Source organism: Leucoraja erinacea, chromosome 2 (assembly GCF_028641065.1).
Source record: "Leucoraja erinacea ecotype New England chromosome 2, Leri_hhj_1, whole genome shotgun sequence".
Lineage (NCBI taxonomy): Eukaryota > Metazoa > Chordata > Chondrichthyes > Rajiformes > Rajidae > Leucoraja > Leucoraja erinaceus.
This window is the reverse complement of record NC_073378.1, coordinates 31,818,345-31,846,103: the sequence shown is the minus strand read 5'-3', so window position 1 is coordinate 31,846,103 and position 27,759 is coordinate 31,818,345. Positions and strand designations below refer to the sequence as shown.

The window sequence follows — 27,759 nt, the reverse complement described above, 5'->3', positions numbered from 1 at the left end:
GGAAACAGGCCCTTCGGCCCGCCGAGTCCGCACCGGCCTACTACCCTACACACACTAGGGACCATTTTTGTATTTATACCAAAGCCAATGAACCTACAAACCTGCACGTCTTTGGAGTGTGGGTGGAAACCAAAGCTCTCGGAGAAAACCCTTGTGGTCACGGGGAGAACGTACAAGCTCCACACAGAGAGCTCCCGTATTCGGGATAGAACCCTGGTGTCTGGCGCAGTGACCGCCAACGTTGAGTTAGTCATCTATGTGACCATTGCTTGTGTGGGTGCCTCTTGAGGTAAAAACAGATAAACATTTGTTGGTGCCAACCTCATCACCACTACCCACTCCCACAAGGCAAAATGTCTAACCAGTTAATGGCTGGAATTTCTTGCGCTCAGTCTCGCTTGCATCTTTCACCCCGCCAGTTGAAGATTGCCTCAGCGTTCTTTTGATACGTGCTCCATTTTTTGCCATTTCAGAATCACTCTCTGTGTCAGCCCTACTTTCAAGTCCAAACAGCTCTACCAGGGGGGGGGGGGGGAGGGGGAAAGGTCACTTTTATCACCTTCACTTCATAAACACAATCAGTGCAGTAACAAGTTACACTCACATACATAGAACGTGGACCAACGCAGCACAGGAAACAGGCCCTTTAGCCCACATTGTCCGAGCCGAACATGGTGCCAAAGACCAACTCTTATCTGCCCGTACATAATCATTAACCTTCCGCCCCCAGCATAACATGGAACGTCGACCAGTGCAGCACAAGAACAGGCCCTTCGGCCCGCAATGTCTGTGCTGAACATGATGCCAAGACCATCACTGATCTGCCTTCTAATCCATATCCCTCCGTATTCATCTGCCTGTTCAGAAGTCTCTTGGAGATCACTAACGTCTCGGCCTCAACCACCACCCCCCCCGGCAGCATGTTCCAGGCATCCACCACCCTCTGTGCAAAAGACTTGCTCTGTACAGACTAGTTCTTCACATTTTTCCCCTCTCACCGTAAAACTGGGCTATCTGGTAATTGTTTTTCCTAAGATGGGAAAAATGGTTCTGACTGTCTACCTTCCCTGTAATGCCGCAGAAAGCTGCCTTAACAGGGTAATGATTTAATTGTTCTATCTGGGACGTGACAATTAAACACCCTGCCTCTTGAAGGGGGACTATGTTGACTTAACCTATGTTTGTGAATGAACCTTTAAGGATTTAAAACATAAAAATGTATAAAATGGGGTTTAGGTCTTTAGTAATATTCGTCACCCTAGGTCCTCTGTCCTCCAGTATATCTGGGAGATTGTTTGTGTCTTCCTTAGCGAAGACAGATCCAAAGTACCTGTTCAATTCGTCTGCCCTTTCCTTGTTCCCCATAATAAATTCACCTGTTTCTGTCTTCAAGGGACCCACATTTGTCTTAACTATTTTTTTCCTCTTCACATACCTAAAGAAGCTTTTACAATCCTCCTTTATATTCTGACTCTACATCTCGTGATTCTATGCCACCCCTCGCAAGGGACTGAATTTCATTCCTTACCAACAGTGCTACCCCAGAGTTTCTATATCCATGTGCCTATTTGAAAGCCTCTTTATCGTATCTGCCTCCACCACCACCTCTCACAGCTCGTTTCAGGCACTGACTGCTCTCTGTGTAAAAAACCTTGCCCTGCACATCTCCTTTAAACTTTGCCCCTCTCACCCTAAGGCTTTACTCTCGCCTTGCTGGCCTGATCTTGCACTAAACGTTATTCCCTTATCATGTATTTATACACTGTAAATGTCTCGATTGTAATCATGTATTGTCTTTCTGCTGACTAGATAGCACGCAACAAAAGCTTTTCACTGTAACTTGGTGCCTGTGACAACAAAGCAAATTGATCCAGCCTTCAGTCTTTGACATTTCCACCCCAGGAAAAAGGTTCTGACTGCAGGGCCGGATTTACGTATAAGCTTCACAAGCTTAAGCTTAGGGCCTCAAGATCTAGGGGGGCCTCGGCAGGGCCGGATTTACCTATAGGCTTCATAGGCTGAAGCCTAGGGCCTCAAAATCTCGGGGGCCTTCGGCCAAGGTGTTTTTTTCCCCAGAGTTAAAAAAATCCCGAAATTTTTTTTTAAATTCTAGAATAATAGTGTTTTAAGCCGATAACTCGACACTAGCACTGGCAATAAATAAAAAGTGCAGCTTTCCAGCCCTTATCTCATTGGCCACGCTCGGCTGCATATCGGTGTCAATCTGGTGGACTCTTCCATCTTCCTCTCGTCCTGGGGGTGGGGGATTGGGAGGGGCCGCACAAATGGAATAGCCTAGGGCCTCTCTTCATCTAAATCCAGCCTACCCTTTCTATGCCTTCCATCTATGCCTTCTAGCATGATTTCCCTCAAAGGTAGACAAAAATCTATGGAGCAAAGGAATAGGTGACGTTTCGGGTCGAGACCCTTCTTCAGATTGATGTGGAGGTGGGGGGGGGGCAGGAAGAAGGGGCGGGAAGAGGCAGAGACAGTGGGCTGTGGGAGAGCTGGGAAGGGGAGGGGAAAGAGGGAGAAAGTCTGAAGAAGGGTCTTCATAGATGCTCCATAGATGCTGCCTCACCCGCTGAGTTTGCCCAGCATTTTTGTCTCCTTTTGATTTTTCCAGCACATGCAGTTCTTCCTTAAATGATTACCCTCAACCTCTGGTATTCCAGTGAAAACAATCCAAGTTTGTCCAACCTCTGGAAATTCCTCTATAACCTTATAACCTTGCTTCGAGAGTCATAGAGTGATACAGTGTGGAAACAGGCCCTTTGGCCCAACTTGCCCACACTGGCCAACATATCCCATCTACACTAGTCCCACCTGCCTGCCTTTGGCCCATATCCCTCCAAACCTGTCCTATCCATGTACCTGTCTAACTGTTTCTTAAATGTTGGAATAGTCCCAGCCTCAACTATCTCCTCTGGCAGCTTGTTCCTCGCTTGATATATTTGTTGTGATGAAGGCAGATTTGTACAGTTGACCAATGTTGCACTGTGTTCAAATCAGTCTGAAATTAAAATGCATAGAAATTCCTTTGATGCTTGTATAGGTTTTAAATCACCACAAAGCATCATTTGAATTTCCAGGTCGGAGTAATGAGTTTCATTACAGCTCTGAAAGGTTACGTGTGTTGCAGTTACTGGAGGCAACCAATGGAAATACATGTATGAAATGCACATTTTGCAATAATACAAAAAAAAAACATTTGTAATGTAAAATGCGTACATGATGATTCACACATTGTGGTGGCCGGTACAATTGCAATAACTTTTTTAATTAATTGCATTATTGATAGATACACAATTGAGTTTATAGTAAACCCTCGTTATAATGGACCATAGTGGGGGGATGGAGTTTGTTATTGCCGATTGTCCACTGTAATCGAGTAAGGGATTCGCTCCAACCACCTGGTGGGTTTCAACAACAAGTTGTTTTCAAATACAAAGTTCTTTCTGACAGCTAAAAATGTTTAACATGAAAGGTCGTCCGCTGTTTGGGGTACTGATTGGGGATGATCAGCCATGATCACATTGAATGGTGGTGCTGGCTCGAAGGACCGAACGGCCTACTCTTGCACCTATTGTCTATTGTCTATAACACCTTGTCAATTTCAATGCCTTCTCAATTTCAATGCCTGGTCAATTTCAAAGCATCGTCAATTTCTATGGCCTCCCGCAATGCAATTAGCAGCCTGTGTGCTTAAAGACAGTCCACTATAACCAAGATCCATTATAAAGAAGTCTGTCATAACGAGGGCTCCCTGTATTTGAGTTGAATTTATATTTTCCATTATGTTTAATCCACTTTTAATCCACTTAATGATCTTTTACAGATGTTATTGCCGTTGTACGTCACCACTTTGTAACTCTTTCACTGAATGCATCCCACAACATTACCAGTCTCCAATCAGACAAATTAGTTCACCATGTGGATTTTTGTTAAAACTTTTTGAACACTGTTTGAAATCTTGAGCTTCTTTTGGAAAAAAACTGGCGTGGGTCTTTTGAGATACAGGTAAGGTGGTGGATGACACAGTTAAAATGTTACTGTTTGCTGTATCATTCAATTATACTTTGGTGAAGCAGTCAAAGCAGCCCTTCCTCCCCCTCAAGATCAGAAGATCCACTTGGCCCACCATTAAGGTCCACCTACCTTCATGTGATGATGACCAGCTGTTGGGCCCACTGAAAGGTGGACTGCCCTGTCCATCTCTGTCTGATGGTATTCGCCTTAGAGCAGATGGGACCAGAGCAACTTTGGGGGAAGTGTGGCCAGATGGCGATTCTGGAGTTTCCTCTACAAAAAGGAATAACAAAGGTATAATTCTTGTCAATATTGCTTGTTATTAAATTATCTCCGAACAAGGCGAGTGGTTGACCGAGATAAAATAGTGTCTTTTTGTACCCAATGATCCGAATAAAACATTCTTCAAGACATTTTGTGTGTCGGAGATATTGGAGCCAGGTACTATCCCGACGTCTAAAAAAAGATTTGGACAAGTATTGAGTAGGAAAGAAATGCAGATGCTGGTTTAGACAAAAGATAGACACAAAATGGCGGTGCTGGCTCGAAGGGCCGACTCCTGCACCTATTGTCTATGTATCTACGTAAAATGCTGGAGTAACTCAGCGGGGCAGTCTGCATAACTGGAAAGAAGGATTAGGTGAGGTTTCGGGTTGAGACCCTTCTTTTTGTTTGATTGGTTGATACTTTATAAATAGTTTAGTTTAGAGACACAATGCTGAAACAGGTCCTTCGGCCCACTGAGTCCCTGCTGACCAGCGATCCCCGAACACTAGCACTATCCGACAGACTAGTGACAATTTTCAATTTTTTTTTACCAAAGCCAAAATAACCTACAAACCTGCACCTCTTTGGGGTGTGGGAGGAAACCGGAGCACACGAGAAAACCCACGTGGTCACGGGGAGAACGTACAAACTCCGGATAGATAGCAACCCCTGGTCAGGATCGAATCCGGGTCTCTGGCGCTGTAAGGCAGCAACTCTACCGCTGCACCACCATGCCGCCCCAGTGATCCCAATAAAACACTGTTTATCGAATTTTGTTTGGTTTACTTTAGAGATACAGAGCGGAAACACGGATCCGCGCAGACCAGCGATTCCCGCACATTAACACTGCCCACTAGGGACAATCTTTACATTTACCAAGCCAATTTACCTACAAACCCGAACGTCATTGGAGTGTGGGAGGAAACCGAAGATCTCGGAGAAAACCTCATGCCGGTCACGGGGAGAACGTACAAACTCCGTACAGACAGCACCCGCAGTCGGGATCGAACCCGGGTCTCCAGCGCTGCATTCGCTGTAAGGCAGCAACTCTACCGCTGCGCCACCATGTCCGATCCATTGATTGTTTGATAGTTTATTATCACATGTGACATGTCACAGTGAAATACCTTTTTTTGCTTACTGCACACAAAGTATGCACAAGCTCACCACATATAGGGCACCGGTTTTATTTATTTATTTATTTATTTATTAGTTATTTATTTCGGCCAGGATAAAAGAATAAAAAGCAAGTGTGAAACCATACAAAAAACAAAACAAACATATTTATAGTGTCATAAACAATATCTATAAATAAATGAAATCATATGTGTCCGAAAAGGAGCAGGAAGAAGCCAAAGCTTATTAATTCCCACCCCTTATTCAACTGCTTGTAATTATCTCATACAAATTTAGCAGCTATATGTACACCATATGTACACCAGCCACTATATGTACACCAAATTATTTACATTTGAACACTAATCAAATATTTACAAAGCCATACAAAAAAGAAAAAGAAAAGAAAAAAAACCCTCATATACTATACAGTATCTTAGTCATATATACAACCCATCACTCTATAATCACCCTTCCCAATACAATCAGTATAACAAATATCACAATCACCTATCCTCATCCCAATATCCTTTTAAACAAGTGTTTTTGTACATCTTTTTAAACTGAATTATGCTTGTGCTAAGTTTTATCTCCAGTTCCAGACCATTCCACAAATTCACACCACAGATTGCTATGCACATACTTTTAAGAGTTGTTCTGACATTGAGTTTTATAAAATTATGTTCCCCTCTCAAATTATACCCACCCTGTCTTTCCATAAACAGTTTTTGTATATTTCTTGGAAGTAAATTATTTCTTGCTTTGTACATGATTTGCGCAGTCTTAAATTTAACCAGATCAGTGAACTTCAATGTATGTGACTTTAAGAATAATAAATTGTATGTTCAAGATATCCAATGTTATTGATAATTCTTATTGCTCTTTTTTGTAATATGCATAACGGCTGTAGGTTGGTTTTGTAGGTGTTACCCCATATCTCCACACAGTAACTCAGATATGGCAATATGAGTGTATTATACAAAGTATGTAATGATTTGTGGTCCAGAATGTGTCTTGATTTTCCCAATATTGCTATAGACTTTGCCAGTTTTGCTTTGACGTGGTTTATATGTGGTTTCCAGCAGATTTTGTGGTCTAAGATCACACCAAGAAATGTATTTTCATATACTCTTTCTATACTTATGTTATCTATTTTCAATTGTACTTGAGGGTTTATTTTATGTTTTCCAACTAGCATAATCTTTGTTTTGCTTAAATTTAGAGACAATTTGTTGACATCAAACCACTGTTTTAATTTATTCATTTCTGATGTGATGACTTCCAAAAGCTGCTTCAAATTGTCACCGGAACAAAACAAATTCGTATCATCGGCAAATATAATCAATTTCAGTATATTTGATACTTTACATATGTTATTAATGTACAGACCCTTGAGGTACTCCGTTAAATGCACAAACGGGTTTAGTGTAATGAAAAGTACCATTAATCTGTTGAACCACCTTCCATTGGGCAAAGCAGCGGCAGTCCAAAGTATGTAACCAACCATCATTAAAATAGATCTGAACCTCTTATTTATTTATGTTAACATTGAAGGTTATGTTATATTGAATTTCTGTTATGTTATATTACTTATGTTTAATATTAGAAATTATGAATTAATATCTTTCAATCGAGTCTTACAGTGTGGAGACAGGCCCTTTGGCCCAACTTGACCACGCCGACCAACATGCCCCATCTGCACTAGTTCCACCTGCCTGCGTTTTGGTCCATTTCCCTCCAAGCCTGTCCTACGCATGTACCTGTCGAAATGTTTAATTAACCATTGTGCTAGTCCCTGGCTCGAATACCTCCTACGACAGCTCGTTCCATACACCCACCGCCCTTTGTGAGAAATAAGTTGCCCCTCGGGTTCCCTTTAAATCTTTCCCCCCTCACTTTGCGTGGAGATACAAATACCTACCAGACAAAGGAAAGATAGTAGGTAGACAAAAATGTTGGAGAAACTCAGCGGGTGAGGCAGCGTCTATGGAGCGAAGGAAATAGGCAACGTTTCGGGTCGGTTTCGAAACTGACCCAAAACGTCGTCTATTTCCTTCGTTCCATAGATGCTGCCTCACCCGCTGAGTTTCTCCAGCATTTTTGTCTACCTTCAATTTTCCAGCATCTGCAGTTCCTTCTTAAACAAAGGAGAGATAGTATTGGATTACAAATTATAACGTTGTGAGGAAGTGCAGTAAACCTGAAGGATTTTTAAACATCAGCAGAGGATGAACGAGACTCTAGTACAGAAAGGAAAAAATATAGTAGTGAGAAAAATTATATAAGAGATTCCGAAAATCCTTACAGTCGAGTAGAGAATGGAGCGACTGGGCTTGTATTCACTGTAATTTAGAAGGATGCGAGGGGATCTTACAGAAGAAACATATACAATTGTTAAAGGATTGGACAGGGAAGATGCAGGAAAAATGTTCCTGATATTGGGGAAGTCCAGAACCAGGGGTCACACAGTTTACCTAGAAACATAGAAAATAGGTGCAGGAGTAGGCCATTCGGCCCTTCGAGCCTGCACCGCCATTCAATATGATCATGGCTGATCATCCAACTCGGTATCCTATCCCTGCCTTCTCTCCATACCCCCTGATCCCTTTAGCCACAAGGGCCACATCTAACTCCCTCTTAAATGTAGCCAATGAACTGGCCTCAACTACCTTCTGTGGCAGAGAATTCATTAAGAATAAAGGGTTGGCCATTTTGGACTGAGATGAGGAAAAACCTCTTCACCCAGAAAGTTGCAAATCTGTGGAATTCTCTGCCACAGAAGGCAGTGGAGGCCAATTCACTCGAGAGAGAGATAGATTTAGCTCTTAGGGCTAAAGGAATCAAGGGATATGAGGGAAAAAGCAGGAACGGGGTACTGATTTTAGATGATCAGCCATGGTCATATAGAATGGCGGTGCTGGCTCAAAGGGCCGAATGGCCTACTCCTGCTCCTATGCTTCTATGTAATGCCTCGCCAGCAGCCTGTGTGTTATTTAGACTTTTTTTTTAATTTTAGCGTGTCTAAAATGTATGTTTTAATGTTTCTCGGTATGTTTTTATGTGGGGGGTGGGGGGAGGGGGGGAGGAATAGCAGGAAACCGTTTTCAGTCACTTACCTCGCCGGAGATGCGATTTTTTTTCCATGTCACATCTCCGTCCCCCCCTGCGGCCTAACAACTGGATTGGTGCGGCCTTTCTTGGAGACCGGCCCGGAGCTTCAAGCCGCAAGCGCGGTGCCGGCTTACCATCGCGGAGCGGGTGATCCGTTGCCGAGGATCGCCAGTGATGGAGCTCCGACCACGGGGCCTGTGGACTTTAACACCGTGAAGCCCGCGGTGTCCGGTAAGAAGCGGCCGACTCGGGAGCTCCATGCCGCGGAATGTTTCCGTTCCGTCTCGACGCCAGAGTTTCGAACATCCCGACGAGAGGGCTTGAACAGCGGACCGTCGGCAACGGTCCCGTTCACGGGTGAACAAAGGAGGAAGATGACTGAACTTTATTGCCTTCCATCACAGTGAGGAATGGTGATTCCATTGTGTGGATGTTTATGTGAAATTTATTGTGTTTTGCGTTCTTTTTACTTGTATGGCTGAATGGTAACTCAAATATCACTGTACCTTAATTGGTGCATGTGACACTAAATGTGAACTTGAACTTGAACTTCTAGAAGTAATGCAGTAATAAGAAGTCAGAGGGCGGCGGAGGGCGGCCGTGGCCATGGTACAGTGGGGGCTGTCCCGAGGGATGCGCTCCTTCGGCCGCTTACAACTTGGTGCTCGGGTTCAGAGTGCCCAGTCACCTATGGCTTGTGTGGGAAAATAACCCGCACCCTCCCGTCTCCACCGGCCAGTGATGTGATGGACGCGGGGGTCTGGACCAATCGCTGACAAGTCCCTGCGCCCCCCCCCCTCCGGCGATGTCATGTCCGTTATTTGACTTTTCGGCAGAGCGGCTATTCGGTGAGTTTGGAAGCCGTGGAGGCCAAGTCAGTGGATATTTTTTAAGGCAGAGATAGATAGATTCTTGATTAGTACAGGTGTCAGAGGTTATGGGGAGAAGGCAGGAGAATGGAGTTCGGATGGAGAGATAGATCGGCCACGATTGAATGGCGAAGTAGACTTGTTGGGCCGAATGGCCAAATTCTACTCCTATTCCCTTTGACCTTATGATTCCTTCTCTCCAGAGATGCCGCCTGTCTCACTGAGTTACCCCAGCATTTACTGACGGCGTCTCATAGCGACTCTACCGCTGAGCCACCGTGCCGCCCCCTGTGTGAGAGAAGGGCCAACCCTGGATGTGTGGAGCTACAATACTGAGTCCACTCACCTGCGCTCCAACTGGGCCTGGGCTTCTGAGGAATACTCGGACGACCCACGTTGCTGGGTTTGGGGATCTGTGGCGGCGTTTTCGGACTGGTGGGTGTGCTGGAGGAACTTTTCGGCTTCACCACTTCGGTCTTGGGCTCGGGCTTCGCGAGTACCTCCGGTGAAGTTACTGCGGGATCTCCCCTCTGATCCTTGGCTAACAGGGCGAGAAGAAGCGCTGAGAAACACAAAGACCGTGCAGTGCATTTTGTTCTCTTAAGAATCTGATGCAGAGAATGCTCAGCCATACAGCGTGGAAACAGGCCCTTCAGCCCAACTTGCCCATGCCGACCAACATGCCCCTTCTACACTGGTCACACCTGCCGGCGCTTGGTCCATATCACTCCAAACCTGTCCTATCCATATACCTGTCTAAATGTTTCTTAAAAGTTGGGATAGTCCTAGCCTCAACTACTTCCAATGGCGGTTCATTCCATACACCCACCACCCTTGATGTGAAAAGTTACCCCTCAGGTTCCTATTAAGTTTTTCTCCCCCCTCACTTTAAACTTATGTCCTCTGGGTCTTGATTCCCCTACTCTGAACATGAGACTCTGTGCATCCACCCGATCTATTCCTCTCATGATTTTATACACCTTGATAAGATCACCCCTCATCCTCCTGCACTCCAAGCAATAAAGTCTTGTTTAGAGTTTAAGGTTTGGGGGTACAGTGTAGAAACAGGCCCTTCGGCCCATCGAGTCCATGCTGACCATTGATCGCCTGTGCACTTGTTCCATGTTTTCCCACTTCAGCTTCCTACACCCGAGGGGGACAATTACAGAAGCCAATTAACCTACAAACCCGCACATCACTGGTACGTGGGAGGAAACCGGAGCACCCAGGGAAAACCCACGTGGTCACAGGGAGAACGTGCAAACTTCGTACAATAATAATAATAACAATCAAGGTCCAGACAAGGGACAACATTATATAAAAATGCATTGCATATTAAAAACAGCATAAAATACATAAAATCTTAGTATATCACTTATAAAGGCATCATAAATTATATATTAAAAAAAGCACAATACATGAATTAAAATCCAGTATAAAAAGAATGATCAATGTCTTACAACGAGACAACGATACCAGTGTCTCCACAACTGGGATTCGTAGCGTGTCGTGCTAAACCTTATTTTTGACAAGGTCACAATAATTACATTTTTAGTCATTTATCCTGCAGATGAATTTATACATATGATTTCTTAAGTAGATAGCATATAGATAGCACATAGTCAGGATCGAACCTGGGTCTCTGGCGCTGTAAGGCACCAACTCTACTGCTGCGCCACTGTGCCGCCAAGAGAAAGTGGGGAACGGGGTAAGGAGGGAGAGATAGATCTGCCATAATTGAATGGTGGATTAGACTTGGCTGATCTATCTTTCCCTCTCAACCCCATTCCCCACATTCTCTTGGCGGCACAGTGGCGCAGCGGTAGAGTTGCTGCCTCACGGCGCCAGAGACTCAGGTTCGATCCCACTCTCCTGCCTTCTCCCCATAACTCCAGTACTAATCAAGAATTCAGCCTTAAAAATATCCATTGACTTGGCCTCCATGGCCTTTTGTGGCAAAGAATTACACAGATTCACCACCCTCTGACTAAAGAAATTCCAACACATCTCCTCCCGAAAAAAAAAGGCCCTGTCCCACTTGGCGATATTTTCGGCGACTGCCGGCATCATTCACTGACGTATCAGGGTCGCCGAAAGATTTTGAACATTTCAAAATCCAGCGGCGACAAAAAAAATGTTGCGACACTTGAGGAAACAGCACGACTTTTTCGGTGACCTGGTACGTCAGTCAATGATGCTGGCAGTCGCTGAAAAAAATCGGCTAGTGGGACAGGCCCTAAAGTCTTTTCACTTTGAGCTGTGGCCTTCGGTCCTAGCCTCTCCCACTAGTGGAAACATCCTCTCCACATCCACTCTATCCAGGCCTGTCTGGAAGTACAGGTTTGTAGGTTTGATTGGCTTGGTAAATGTTAAAAAAAATTGTCCTCTAGTGTGTGTAGGACGGTGTTAGTCTGTGGGGATCGCGGCTCGGCGCGGACTCGGTGGGCCGAAGGGCCTGTTTCTGCGCTGTTTCTCTAAATTAAACTAAACTGCACACAACACTGCAAATATGGCCGAGCCAAAGTCTTGTAAAGCTGCCCAAATAAACTGGGCACAACAATCTAATGAAAAGTATTCTGAAGATTTTGCACGTGCTGCTTGTGTTTGTCTGCCTGCCACTATTCTTCTCTGCCACCTTGTGATCCATACCCCTCCATCCCCCTCCATCCATGTGCCTATCTAAAAGCCTCTTAAAATGTTATGAATATATCTGCCTCTGCCACAACCACCACCCCCGGTAGCCTGCACCACACACACACCCACCACTCTCTGCCTGAATAACTTACCCCGCAAATCTCCTTTAAGCCTAACTTCTCTCACCTTCAACCTACAGTACGTCCTCCAGTCTTTGACCATTTCTAGCCATGGAAAAAGGTTCTGACTGTCCGCCCTACCTATGAGTCTCATACTTTTTACGTCCTTCGATCAGGTCTTACAGCTGGTTTGGTGCGGTCTTTCCTGTAGTCGGGCCCAGAGCTTCAGTGGCGGCGCGGCGGGAACATTAACATCACGGAGCGGGGCTGTCCCCTTGCCGGGGGTCGCCGGAGAAGAGCTCCGACCACTGGCCTGCGGCCTACAACATCTGGAAGTCACGGTCTGTGGAACTACTGGCGGCAGGCGTGGAGCGGACTTCACTTCACCATCGTGGAGCGGGCGATCCCTCGCCGGGGGTCGCCGGAGAAGAGCTCCAACCGCCGGCCTGAGGCCTACAACATCTGGAAGTCACGGTCTGTGGAACCACTGGCGGCAGGCGTGGAGCGGACTTCACTTCACCATCGTGGAGCGGGCGATCCCTCGCCGGGGGTCGCCGGAGAAGAGCTCCAACCGCCGGCCTGAGGCCTACAACATCTTGGCGCCTCGGTCTCCGGTAAGGAGGTGGCCGATTTGGGAGCTCCGGGTCGCGGGGTGTGCTCGACCTGTCACGACGTTGGCGTTCCGACCATCCGACCAGAGGGCTTGAACATTGGGCAGTCCGTAGCGGTGACTACAGAGGGTCAGGGCCCCGACCACGGGTGAACAAGGGAGGAGGAAGAGGAGGAGGACTGTGCTCAAAACTGCACTCAACACTACAAATACGGCCGAGCCAAAGTCTTATAAAGTTGCCCAAATAAACTAGGCACAACAATCTAATGAAAAATATTCTGAAGAAGGTTCTCGACCCAAGACGTCACCTATTTCTTTTCTCCTGAGATGCTGCCTGACCTGCTGAGTTACTCCAGCTTTTTGTGACTATCTTCAGCATCAGCAGTTCCTTCCGACACAAAAAATGTTTACCGTTGTGTGCTGCAATAATGAACTAGTACCTGTTTTACATTGGTGTGCAATCTTAGCATACACATCCTCAGGATTTGCTTTATTAAACTTAGTGTGATACAGTGTGGAAACAGGCCCTTCAGCCCAACCTGCCCACATCGACCAACATGTCCCATCTGCACTAGCCCCACCTACCAGCGCTTGGTCCATATCCCTCTAAAACCGTCTTATCCACGTACCTGTCCAAATATGTAGGAAGGGACCGCAGATGCTGGTTGTAAACAAAGATAGACGCAAAATGCTGGAGTAACTCAGCGGGTCAGGCAGCACCACTGGAGAAACGGAATAGGTGACATTTCGGGTTGTGACCTTTCTTCAGACTCAGAACTTCAACTTGAAGAAGGATCTCGACTCGAAACGTCACCTATTTCTATTCTCCAGAGATGCTGCCTGACCCGCTGAGTTTTGCTTAGAGATACAGCGCAGAAACAGGCTCTTCGGCCCACCAATTCTGTGCCGGCCAGCGATCCCCGCACACTAACAATATCCTACACACACACTAGGGACAATGTACAATTATACCAAGCCAATTGAACTGCATCCTGATCATCTTTGGAGTGTTGGAGGAAACCGGAGCACCCGGAGAAAACCCACGCAGGTCACGGGGAGAACGTGCAAACTCCGAACATAGTTGGGATCGAACCCGGGTCTCTGGCGCTGCGAGGCAACTCTACCGCTGCGCCACCGTGCCGGCCTGAGTTACTGCAGTATTTTGTGTCCACCCTTCTGAATTTTCTTAACTTGAACTCACCTCTTCCCGTTTCATCCACTTGGTCGGCACTTGACAAATTCTCATGAAATTCCTTATTTCCTGCTTCGTTTTCTAGTTTCTGAAAGGACACCAAAATTACAGGAAAAATGTTAGCGCTCAAACAATCAAATCAGTTCCTTAATAGTTCCATGTCCTTGAAGGTGCAGTTCCAATGTAGAGGCTCAAAACTTAATGTTGACGCTCTGTGTGAAAAAGTGTTTCCTCATCTCCATTCTAAATAGCCTACCCCTTATTCTTAAACTGTGGCCCCTGGTTCTGGACTCCCCCAACATCGGCAACATGTTACAATCGCTCTACACCCTTTAATCTTTACACACTCTTAAATCTCTACTCCTACAGCACATCCTTACACTGTGAATGGCTCGATTGTGATCATGTATTGTCTTTCCGCTGACTGGTTCGCACGCAACAAAAGCTTTCCACGGTACCTCGGCAAACGTGACAATAATACCAAACTCAACAAAACTTAACCAAAGATTCTGCAGGCTGTGAAAACACTAATTTGGGGACTTTTGGTATCACCCAAAGCAACTTCCCTTCCATTGAAGATAGAAACCAAATGCTGGAGTAACTCAGCGGGACAGGCAGCATCTCTGGAGAGACGGAATGGGTGACGTTTTGGGTCGAGAACCTTCTTCCGACTGAAAGTCACAGAAAATGGAAACAAGAGATACAGACGATGATGCAGAGAGATGTGGAACAAATGAATGAGAGATATGCAAAATAGTAACAATGGTAAAGGAAACTGACCATGGTTAGCTGTTTGCTGGGTGAGAACGAGAAGCTGGTGTGACACGGATGGGGGAGGGGTGGAGAGAGAGGGAATGCCGGGGTTACTTGAAGTTAGAGAAATCAATATTCATACCACTGGGCTGTAAGCTGCCCATGTGAAATTTGAGATGCTGTTCCTCCAATTTGCGTTTAGCCTCACTCTGACAATGGAGGAGGCCCAGGACAGAAAGGTCAGTGTGGGAATGGGAAGGAGAATTAAAGTGTTTAGCAACCGGGAGATCAGATAGGTTCAGGCGGACTGAGCGAAGGTGTTCCGCGGAACGATCGCCCAGTCTACGTTTGGTCTCGCCGATGTGTAAGAGTCCACATCTTGAACAACAGGTGCAGTAGATGAGGTTGGAGGAGGTGCAAATGAACCTTTGCCGAACCTGAAAGGACAGTCTGGGTCCCGGGACAGAGACGAGGGAGGAGGTTTAGGGACAGGCATTGCATCTCCTTCCATTTAGCCCAGCTACACTTCACGCTGCCTCGACAAGGCCGGCACCATAATCAAGGGCCAGTCTCACCCTGGTCGCTCCCTCTTCTCCACTCTCCCATGGGGCGAGAGGTACAGAAGTGTGAAAACGCACACCTCCATATTCAGGAACAGTTTCTTCCCAGTTGTTATCAGGCAACTGAACCATCCTATCACAATCAGGTAGTGGAGTCGATGCTACTATCTACCTCACTGGAGACCCTCAAACTATCTTTAATTGGATTTTACTGGACTTTATCTTGCATTAAATGTTATTCCCTTCATCCAGTATCTGTACACCATGGATGGTTTGATTGTAATCACGTATTGCCTTTCCGCCGACTGGATAGCCCGCAGCAAAAAAGCTTTTCGCTGTACCTCGGTACACGTGACAATAAACTAAAGTATTGGTTTCACTTTAACAGTCTACGATGTTCAACGCTCCGTGTCATTTGCCTGTGGGGGGCACGGAGGCGCAGCGGTAGAGTTGCTGCCTCACAGCGCCAGAGACCCAGGTTTGATCCTGATTACGGGATGCTGTCTGTACGGAGTTTGTACGTCCTCCCCATGAGTTGTCTCCGAGATCTTCAGATTCCTCCCACATTCCAAAGATGGCAGGTTTGTAGGCTAATTCACTTGGTATAAATGTAATAAAATTGTTCCTAGTGTGTGTAGGATAGTGTCAATGTGCGGGGATCGCTGGTTGGCGCGGACTCGGTGGGCCGAAGGGCCTGTTTCCGCACTGTCTCTCTAAATTAAACTAAACTAAACTAAAGGCATTAGGAATGAAGGAATAAAACACTGAATCAAAAGAGCAGGTGCCCAATGGGTTAAAGGATGAGCAACAAGGGGAAAATATAACACAATTAATTGGGAATTGTTAGTGTACTCAGCATTGATTGTAGCCAAACATCAATTGAGCAAAGGCCCTTGGCTAGAAGGGAAAGAGCATTGCGTGCTGATTCATTGTTGGAGCTGCCTTGGGAAGGGATAGCTGGCAGACTGATTGGAGCCCTGTTGGGTATTCAAGGGCACTTGCTTCATTGACAGGGACGGCAGGGTGGAGCAGCGGTGGAGTTGCTGCCTCGCAGCGCCAGAGACCCGGGTTCGCTCCCGACTACGGGTGCTGTCTGCACGGAGTTTGTATGATCTCCCCGTGACATGCGTGGGTTTTCCCCGCGCACCAAAGATGTGCGGGTTTGTAGGTTAATTGGCTTTGGTGAAAACGTAAAATTGTCCCCAAGGGTGTGTAGGAAGGTGTTAATGTGCGGGGACCGCTGGTGGGCGCGGACTCGGTGGGCTGAAGGGCCTGTTTCCGCGCTGCATCTCTAAACTAAACTAAGTTAAGTGAAAAACGGGGGGGAGAGGGAATAGGCCGATGTGGGACACTGGGATTTGACACTGAATTTTGCCCGGATAAAAGACGTCAAAAGCAGATGATATAACACACACGGGCTGTCATGGATCCTAGAATATAAAATCTGTGATGTCATGCTGAGGAAAAACACAAAATGTTGAAGTAACTCAGCGGGACAGGCAGCATCTCTGGAGAGAAGGAATGGGTGACGTTTCTGTACCTCTATAAAGTGCTGGTCAGAACGCATTTGGAGTATTGTGAGCAATTTTGGGCACCATGTCTGAGGAATGATGTGTTGGCATTGGAGAGGGTCCAGAAGAAAATTATGAGAATGATCCCAGGAATGAGTGGGTTAACACATGATGAGTGCTTGACGGCACTGGGCCTGTACTCGCTGGAGTTTAGAAGGATGAGGGGTTCATTGAAACGTACAGAATAGTGAAAGGCCCGGATAGAGTGGATGTGGAGAAGATGTTTCCACCAGTGGGAGAGTCTAGGACCAGAGGTCAAAGCCTCAGAGTAAGAGGATGGACCTTTAGAAAAGAGGCGAGGAGGAATTTCTTCAGTCAGAGGGTGGTGAATCTGTGGAATTCATTGCCACAGAGGGGATCATGACAGAAGCTTCCTCGTGGCGATCACCGGAAATGACGACACGATGCACTCAGTGACACGTCGGGCGATCAATTCTGTCAACATGTTGGACGACGATGGAAGCCAACGGCGAGCTGTCCGTTGTCCGACACTCGAGTGAGCAAATTGCCACAGGATGCTGTGGAGGCCAAGTCAGCGGATATTTTTAAGGCGGAGATTGACTTGATTAGTACGGGTGTCGGGGTTATGGGGAGAAGGCAGGAGAATGGGATTGAGAGGGAGAGATAGATCAGCCATGATTGAATGGCGGAGTATACTTGATGGGCCGAATGGCCTAATTCTGCTCCTAGAACTAATGAAGGTGAATTCCCATCTCTCCTCACCTCCAATGTAATGGCACTGAATTCACCAATTCTAGGTCACTGCATAACCTTCCCCCACTACCTCCTTCCCCCTTTAACTCCACACTGCCCCCCCTCCCCCCCACCTTGTGTGTGGATACAGTATATATATAAATATATATATATATATAAACTAGACTAAGTGGCCATGGGTCCCATGTTCACATGGGAGGGCTGGTCCCCCGACGCAATATTCCACCTCTCTCAGTCACTCAAGCCTGATCTGCTGGCAGCTCACTCACGGCTGGTGGGCTGGCAGTTGACTCATGGCTATTCCTTGAAACTCCATTTCTAGCAGGGTGCAAGGCCACCAAATTCAAATGCAGCTTCATACCATTTCATGCAGGGTGAAACCACCATATAACCACCATAAAACCACACAAAACACCAAACTCACAGTTCAGTAGACAGTGAACACAGGAAGTAAGTGCATTTGCAGTAGTGCCGTTTAACTTCAAGCAAAGCACCCAAACCACCATTTGCAGTAAGTAGTGCCTTTCAACTTCAAGCCAAAGCACCCTCACCACCATTTACAGCAAGTAGTGCCTTTCAACTTCAGGTCAAAACACCCAAACCACCATTTGCAGTAAGTAGTGCCTTTTAACTTAATGCCAAAACACCCAAACAACCATTTGCAGGCAGTGCCTTTTTACTTCAAACAAACCATATTTTCATTTTCAAACCACATTAAGGGGACTCACAGTTGAGTAGACATGTGTTCAGTGTTATTCAGAGCTCAGAGAGACGTGACCCTCTGGCTTACTCCATCTTGCAGAGACTGAGTGAGGCACACCACTTCCTGGTTTTATAGTCCCTCCCCATCCCTCCAGCAGGGGCAGCAGAGAGAATGAGGAATTTAAAAAAAATATTAATATATCTCTGATTTTACATCAATGGGAAAAGTCCTCTGGTCCCGGAATGCGGAGGCGGGCTCTGAGCGAGGTGGCCAAAAATGACGGCCGTAGGTGGCGGTGTTCTCTTGGAAATCGGGCCACAGTGGGCCAAAAGCAGTCAAGATCAGACTTTTAGTAATATAGTTAAGAAATATAGTAGAGATAGGAGGGGTATATATATATATGCTCCAGGTTAGAAATACAGCACCTTTGGGTCCACCCAGTCCACACTGACCAGTGATTCCCGCACATTAACACTATCCTACACACACTCGGGACAATTTACACACCAAGCCAACTAACCTACAAACCTGAAGATCTCGGAGAAAACCCACACGATCACGGGGAGAACGTATGTGTGTGCATACATATAGATACACACATATGCATACACACACATATGTATAATATATATAATGTATAACACACATAAACACACAATGTACACACTTGTCTGAAGAAGGGTCTCGACCTGAAACGTCCCCCATTCCATCTCTCCAGAGATGCTGCCTGTCCCGCTGAGTTACTCCAGCATTTTGTGTCTACCTTCAATGTACACACATATATCCAGACATATATATATATAGATATGGAGATATACTGTATACACATATTCACTTGCACCTCCTTCAACCTCATCTACTGCATCCGCTGTTCCAGGTGTCAACTTCTCTACATCGGCGAGACCAGTGCAGGCTCGGCGATTGATTCACTGAACACCTCCGTTCAGTCCGTCTTAACCTACCTGATCTCCCGGTGGCTCAGCACTTCAACTCCCCCCTAACATTCCCAATCCGACCTGGCCTGGGTCTCCTCCATTGTCAAAGTGAGGCCCAGCGCACATTGGAGGAACAGCACCTCATATTTCGCCTGGGTAGTTTACGCCCCAATGACTTCTCTAACTTCAGATAGCCCTTGGTTTCCCTCTCTCTCCATCCCCACCCCCTTCCCAGTTCTCCCACGAGTCTTACTGCCCCGACTACATTCTATCTCTGTCCCGCCCCCTCCCCTGACATCAGTCTGAAGAAGGGTCTCGACCCGAAACATCGCCCATTCCTTTCCTCCAGAGATGCTGCCTGTCACGCTGAGTTACTCCAGCATTTTGTGTCTACACATATACATATATAAATAATAATAATAATACATTTTATTTGTATAGCGCTTTTCAAGGACTCAAAGTCGCTTTACATGGTGAGTCAAGAACAAAACAAAATGGAGCAGTAAGACAGAGATGCAAAGGGGAGGGGGACATGGGACTAAGGCTATGCAGAGGTGAAGAGATGGGTCTTGAGGCGGGACTGGAAGATGGTGAGGGACTCAGAAGTTCGGATCAATTGTGGGAGGGAGTTCCAGAGCCTGGGAGCTGCCCTGGAGAAGGCTCCGTCTCCAAAAGTGCAGAGGTTGGATTTCAGAATGGAGAGGAGACTGGCTGAAATGGATCTGAGGGACCGTTAGGGTTGGTAGGGGGAGAGGAGGTCAGTGAGATAAGGGGGGGCCAGATGGTGGAGGGCTTTGTAGGTGAGGACCAGGATTTTGTAGATGATCTGGTGGGAAATGGGAAGCCAGTGAAGTTCTTTGAGGACTGGTGTGATGTGGTGCCAGGATTTGGTGTGGGTGATGAGTCGGGCGGCTGCGTTCTGGATCAGTTGGAGTCGGTTGATGTTGCAGGAATTAATGCCAAAGAGAAGAGAGTTGCAGTAGTCCAGTCGGGATGAGATGAAGGCATGGATGAGTCTTTCAGCAGTGTGAGAGAGGGTCTGATTTTGGCAATGTTGCGGAGGTGAAAAAATGATGTTTTGACAACATGGCGGATGTGAGGCTCAAGGGAGAGGGTTGAGTCAAAGATCACGCCAAGGTTGCGGGCCTGAGGAGATGGGGAGACAGTGGTGCCGTCAATAGTGAGAGTGGGGTTGTTAATTTTGGTAAGTGTTGATTTGGAGCCAATGAGGAGAAATTCTGTTTTGTTGCTGTTTAATTTAAGGAAGTTGAGTTGCATCCAAGATTTGATGGCTGACAGGCATATATTTACATACACACACATACATATTTATATTCATACCAGACCAAGTGGGACCCATTGGGTCCCTTTCCTCAATGCATTTATATTTATATATATATATATCTATCTATATATATATATATAAAACAGGGCACTTAATAATGATCAATCAACAACCAACAATCCTTTAGCCTATTCGTCTCTTCTTTGATTCCACTGATTTACTTTGCCGATCAGCCCTGCACAAAACCCTTGCTAAAATGCATGTCAGACATGCAGGAAGCAGAGAGCTCATACTGATTATTAAAGAACGCACCATTTTCACCGGGTCTTGCGATTTTCTGTTACACATCAATAAACAATAGGACACTGAAATGTCAACACTCTCCACACCACTACGTTCTCATTTCACTCCTACTACAGGTGCACAACCTTTTATCCGAAAGCCTTGGGACCAGACACTTTTCGTAATTCAGAATTTGTCGGTCTTCGGAATGGAAATTATTTAGCGTAGATTTTAATGGCTGGCTCAGTGGTAGAGTGTTCGGCTCATATCCGCAAGGTCGCGAGTTTGCGCCTTGATCCCGGCAGTTACTCGGTCGCGAGTTTGAGTCTTCAATGTCGTTTTTTCTTGCAGAATAAATGTTTGTATGAAATGCAGTGTAGGAGAGGTGTACTGACTGTGTGGGCAGAACTTTGGAAGTGATTGCCCACCAGTCTAAAAAGCCGCTGTGTCTCCCTGTCCATGGGATAGCAAGGGCCGATCAAACAGCACAATACCCCCCTCCCCCTCCAACTCCAGAGGAATCCGCTCCCCTATGGGCCGCTACGGCGACAAGTGGCATTTTGCCCACAGCCCGAGCTGCACCACCCCAAGAACAATTCGTACCTTGCACACCATCAGCTTCTGCCCCTACGTGTTCCTCTGGAGTTGGAGCGGGGCTGGGCTGGAGTTGCTGCTGGCTGTGGGTCTCTGGGATCTCCGTGCTTGCAGTGGGCCTGGGGGTCGCTGTCCCATTGGTCCTGACGTCTCCGGCCACCCCCCTGGACTGGAGTTGAGACTGGGAACTGTACCGCCCTTGCCCCCTCCCTCTGCAACTGCAAACAACCCCACTCTCCTGCAAGGGCGGTACAGTTCCCGGAGGATAGCAGGTGGCCGGAGACGTCAGGACCAACAGGAACCCGCTCCCCGATGGGCCCCTACGACGCCCCGAGCTGCGCCCCGTCATCCGCAACCCAGGTTCCTCTGTAGTTGGAGCGGGGCTGGGCTGGGCTGCTGTTGGCTGTGGGTCTCTGGGATCTCCGTGCTTGCGGTGGGCCTGGTTGTCGATGTCCAATTGGTCCTGACGTCTCCGGTGACTGCACTGACCTGCAGCCATCGCCGACTTGAAGACAGTGCAAAGCCCCCGCGCCGGTGCAATGAGCGGGGAGCTGGAGAGGGGAGGGAAGGGGTCACACACATGGCCGGGGAGCAGAGGGGTGTAGGTGGGGTGAAACTGAAGGGAGCGACAATCTGCTGCTGCCTACACTGTGTATCGTGTCTACCGTGGGAACGTTTTAACTCAGCGGGCAGATAGCAACATATTGTCAATTATTAACCCTCCCGCGCAATATACCCTCACCTTCTCTTTTATGAATGGGGATTTAGTTCCCCTTTCTTCGAGGACCGACCGGAGGTTCCGCTGTCACCTCTGCGGGCCGCCCTCGGTGAACGTCCTGTCTCCCTGTCCCTGGAATAGTAGGGGGCGATCAAACAGCACAATACCCCCCTCCAACTCCAGAGGAATCCGCTCCCCGATGGGCCGCTATGGCGACAAGTGGTAGTTCGCCCACAGCCCGAGCTGTGCCACCCCAAGAACAAGACGTTATTCTTGCACACCATCAGCTTCTGCCCCTACGGGGAGCGTGTTCTTCTGGAGTTGGAACGGGGCTGGGCTGGAGTTGCTGATCTGGGATCTCCGTACTTGCAGTGGGCCTGGGGGTCGGTGTTCCGTTGGTCCTGACGTCTCCGGTGACTGGCACTGTGCTGCTAGCATCGCGACGTGAAGACAGTACAAAGCCCCCGCGCCGGTGCAATGAGCGGGGAGCTGGAGAGGGGAGGGAAGGAACGCACATGGCCGGGAAGCAGAGGGGTGTAGGTGGGGTGAATGAATGGGGATTTAGCTCCCCTTTCTTCGAGGACCGACCGGAGGTTCCGCTGTCACCTCTGCGGGCCGCCCTCGGTGAACATTTTCAAGGACCTTTCTTCAAGGACCGAAAAAATGTCGCTATTCGGAGGTTTTCGTTATTTGGATCGTCGGATAAAAGGTTGTGCACCTGTATATCAAAGAAGGTTCTGAGTGTAGAAGTTGGGAGGTCACGTTGCAGTTGTATAAGACGTTGGTGAGGCTGCATTTAAAGTTTTTTTTGTGTCAAAAAATAATTGATTTAAATGCCAACACGATACAAAACCTCCCCAAACAAAATACAAAGCTATGGTGATACACCCACCACCATATTACAGAATCACCAAACTATTCAGACATTGAATTACAAACTATGATTCAAAGAACACTTCCCTCTTTCACACCACCTGGGCGCGGACGTAACACCGTTAAAGGGGCAAGCATCTGTCTCGGGCAAAGCCCTCTTCCGCTAGGCGCCGTGACTCGCGGATGGCCAGCTTGGCCAGGCCTAGGAGCAACCCGACCAGGACATCTTCGGCCCTACATTTAGAGTATTGTGTAGGAAAGAACTGCAGGTGCTGGTTTAAATCGAAGATAGACACAAAATGCTGGAGTAACATTACCCGCATCACTGGAGAGAAGGAATGGGTGACGTTACGGCTTGAGATCCTTCTTCAGAATGAGACTTTAGAGTATTGTGTCCAGTTCTGGGCAGCGTGTTATAGGAAAGGTGTTGTCAAGCTTGAAAGTGTACAGAGAAGATTTACTATGATGTTGCCAGGACTCGAGGGTCTGAGCTATAGGGAGAGGTTGAGCAGGCTGGGTCTCTATTCCTTGGAGCGCAGGAGGATGAGTGGGCATCTAATAGAGGAGTACAAAATCATGAGTGGAATAGATCGGGTAGACGCACAGAGTCTCTTGCCCAGAGTAGGGGAATCGAGGACCAGAGGACATAGGTTTAAGATGAAGGGGAAAATAAATCTGAGGAGTAACTTTTTCACACAAAGGGTGGTGGGTGTATGGAACAAGCTGCCAGAGGAGGTAGTTGAGGCTGGGACTATCTCAAGATTTAAGAAACAGTTAGCCAGGTACATGGATAGGACAGGTTTGGGGGGATATGGACCAAACGCGGGCAGGTGGGGCTAGTGTAGATGGGACAAGTTGGGCCGAAGGGCCTGTTTCCATGCTGTGTGACAAAGGTATAGGAGTCTGAAACCCTGACCACCAGATTCAAGAACAGCTTCTTCCCAACAACCATCAGGCTATTGAATTACTACCCAGCACTAACCTCAACGATGAACTGAGGTTCATTAATCTTTCAATTGGGGTCAAGGAAAGAGCGTTCACGTCGAGGCCCAGTTTCCACCAATCTTTCCACCACCACACACAAGAAGCGACAAGACAGACATCATTGCATGCAGATGCCGAGAAGTGTGTTCAGCTCTGGCTGAACAACTATTGTATTGTATTGTATTGTATTCAAATTTATTGTCATTGTCTCAATTTGAGACAACAAAATGAATTTCCCTTACAGGCAGTATCATAAAATTTTTTTTTTTAAATCATAAATAAATAAATAAATAAATAAATAAATAAATAAATAATAAACATATTAAAAATAAAATTGAAATTGAATTTAAAAAAAGCACAAACACAGAAAGTCCACGACACAACATAACATAAATGGCACCAAGGTGAGGATGGCACCATAGTCCAGCCAGCCCCCCCTCCGTGTTCATCCGTGGTTGGGGCCTTCCGAGCTACTAATCACAACTACTAATCTTGTGTGTGCGCTCGATAAGAAGAAGAAGAATCTTTCAATTAATCAACTGTGGACTGCCTTTGGCTGCACGGAAGACTCCAAGCTTTCAGTTTCAAAGATACAGCATGGAACCAGGCCCCTTCGGCCCACCGAATCCACGCCTATCATCGACCAACCATACACTTGTTCTATGTGATCCCACTTTCTCATCCTGCACACAATCAGAGCCAAGTGCCAATAAAATCATGGGAGACCCCTTCCACCCCTGCAATGGACTGTTCCAGCTGCTACGGTCAGGCAAACGCCTCCGTTGTCATGCTGTGAGAACGGAGAGGTTGAGAAGGAGTTTCTTCCCAGAGGCCATTCGGACTGTAAACTCCTATCTCACCAGGGACTAACTTTACTGAACCTTTTTCCTTCCGCCCACAATATTTAATATGTAAAAGAATATATGATTCTGTTTGTAGTTTGTTTGGTTGTTTGTTTGTTTGTCTTTTTGCATTTGCAAGTCCGCGAGCATTGCCACTTTTCATTTCACTGCACATCTCGTACGTGTATGTGGCGAATAAACTTGACTTGACTTGACTTGCACACTCGAGGCAGTTTACCGAAGCCAATCAACCTACAAACCAACACGTCTTTGGCATGTGGGAGGAAGCCGGAGCACCCGGAGAAAACCCACGTGGTGACGGCGAGAACTACCACCTCTGGCAGCTCGTTCCATGTACCCACCACCCTCTATCAGAGCAACATAATTAAAAAACTTCCATTACATCACCTCTTTGTCTTTTTTTCTCAAGGGAGTTTAGTTTACTTAGTTTAGTTAATTGTCACGTGTACCGAGGTATAGTGAAAAGCTTACATTGCGTGCTAACCAGTCAGCAGAAATCACAATCGAGCCATCAACAGTGTGTTAGATACTGTATATGATAAAGGGAATAATGTTTAGTGCAAGGTAAAGCCCGTCGTCCGATTAAATATCTTGTCTATACATTTTTTTTTGATACATGTTCAGATTTCTGACATTATAATCTTTGTAAATCTTCCCAGTACTTGTCCCCCGCACCCTGCATCAATATCATCAGTTTTTTTGCAGAAGTACTTTAGTTTAGTTCAGATACAGCGTGGAAACTGGCCCATCGGTGTGCTGAGTCTGGGCCGACCAGCGGTCTCCGCACACAAACACTATCCTTCACACACTTGGGACAAATTACAATTCATATGAAGCCAATCAGTCTACAAATCTGCACGTCTTTGGAGTGTGGGAGGAAACCGGAGCACCCGGAGAAAGCCCATGCAGGGAGAACGCACAAACTCCGTACAGTAGCAAGTAGACCCAATACTCTGAGTTTGAGTTTAGTTCATTGTCACGTGTACCGAGGTACAGTGAAAAGTTTTTGTTGCGTGCTATCCAGTCAGTGGAAAGACAATACATGGACATCACGGTGGTGCAGCGGTAGAGTTACTGCTTTACAGCGCCAGGGACTCGGGTTCGATCCTGACTGCGGGTGCTGTCTCCACGGAGCTTGTACGTCCTCCCCGTGACCTGCGTGGGTTTTCTCCGGGATCTTCGGCTTCCTCCCACACTCCAAAGATGTACAGATTTGTAGCTTGGTACAAAATGTTAACTTGCCCCCTGTGTGTTTAGGAGATTGTTAGTGTGTGGGGGATCACTGGCCGGCACGGACTCGGTGGGCCGAAGGGGCCTGATTCCACGCTGTATCTCTAAACTACCAAGCCAATTAACCTACAAGCCTGTACGTCTTTGGAGTGTGGGAGGAAACCGAAGATCTTGGAAAAAACTCAAGATAGACACAAAAAGCTGGGGTAATTCAGCAGTATAGGCAGCATATGCTGGAGAGAAGGAATGGGTGACATTTCGGGTCAAGAGCCTTCTTCAGACCCATGCAGGTCTTGGGTTAGAACGTACAAACTTCGTACAGGCAGCACCCGTGGTAGGGATCGAACCGTGGTCTCTGGTGCTGTGAGGCAGCAACTCTACCGCTGCGCCACTGTGCCGCCCCAGACAAACAACACAGAGTGTTAAACTTCTTAAGACTATCAAAGTGAAGGCAATACTTTTGTCTAGTGTACCGAGGTGCAGTGAATAGCTGTTTTGCATCGTGCTGACCAGTCAGCGGAAAGACTACACATGATTACAATCAAATAATCCACGTTGCACAGACACAAGATAACTGTAGGCCAGGACAAATATATAACGTAACGGGTTATAGATACATAGACAATAGACAATAGGTGCAGGAGTAGGCCATTCGGCACTTCGTGGCAGCACCGCCATTCAATGTGATCATGGCTGCTCATCCACAATCAGTACCCCGTTCCTGCCTTCTCCCCATATCCCCTGACTCCGCTATCTTTAAGAGCCCTATCTAACTCTCTCTTGAAAGCATCCAGAGAATCGGCCTCCACTGCCTTCTGTGGCAGAGAATTCCACAGATTCACAAATCTCTGGGTGAAAAGGTTTTCCCTCGTCTCCGTTTTAAATGGCTTACCCCTTATTCTTAAACTGTGGCCCCCGGTTCTGGACTCCCCCAACATGGGGAACAAGTTTCCAGCATCTAGCCCTGTCCAATCCCTTAATGGTTTTACATGTTTCTATAAGATACCCTCTCATCCTTCTGAATTCCAGAGTATACAAGCCCAGTCGCTCCATTCTTTCATCATATATGTCCATATACGCTCCATATATGTCAGTTCCGCCATCCCGGGAATTAACCTGGTGAACCTACGCTGCACTCCTTCAATAGCAAGAATGTCCTTCCTCAAGTTAGGCCTACTCACTTTCTGGACAGCTGCCCGCTTTTCCTGCTTGGCCTTGAATTCTGCCAGGAGTCCGCTGCCCATCACTTGCACCCCGTACCACCGGCTGCTTTGCGGACTTCCTTTCCCGTCCACCTTCTCCGTCCTCCCCGCCTCCTCCAGCACGGCCTCCGCAGCGTCTGGCGTCTTGTGTCCCTCGGAGAGCTCGGCCCCGCCGTTCTGTTCCGCCAGCCTGGAGTCCCTCCTGCCGAGGTCGGCGGCAGCGGCCGGGCTCTTGGTCCCGCCTCTGGGCGACAACGGCTCCTCGGCAACCACTGCCACCTGGGGCCGCTCCGCCTTGCTGGAGCGCGACTTGATCAGGTTGAGGAAGCTGCTCTTCTTGGAGTCCTTCCGCTTTTTGTCGTCCGACTCGCCGGCGGCATCTAGAGAGTCCGAGCTCCGCAGCGAGAGCCTCCTGAAACACAAAAACCATGAGAGGAAGCGATCGGGTGGACGCACAGAGTCTCTTGCCCAGAATAGGGGAATCGAGGACCAGAGGACATAGGTTCAAGGTGAAGGGGGAAAAGATTTAATAGGGACCTGCGAGG

The 27,759-nt window shown here is 47.2% G+C and overlaps 1 protein-coding gene across 4 annotated transcripts in view; it reads right to left on the bottom strand.

The window, feature by feature from the left end:
- Positions 1-27,759, bottom strand: part of LOC129708531 (F-actin-uncapping protein LRRC16A-like) — a 301,981-nt gene that overhangs the window by 6,748 nt on the left and 267,474 nt on the right. For 2 of the 4 annotated variants that reach the window (XM_055654335.1, XM_055654341.1), the window contains 5 exons: positions 27,194-27,626; positions 13,957-14,035; positions 9,739-9,954; positions 4,159-4,302; positions 363-515 (listed from right to left, as the gene is read on the bottom strand). In XM_055654335.1, coding sequence (XP_055510310.1) covers positions 363-515; positions 4,159-4,302; positions 9,739-9,954; positions 13,957-14,035; positions 27,194-27,626 — 1,025 coding nt within the window. The remainder of the gene's footprint in view (positions 1-362; positions 516-4,158; positions 4,303-9,738; positions 9,955-13,956; positions 14,036-27,193; positions 27,627-27,759) is intronic. The other 2 variants (XM_055654347.1, XM_055654351.1) reach the window with 2 other exon arrangements.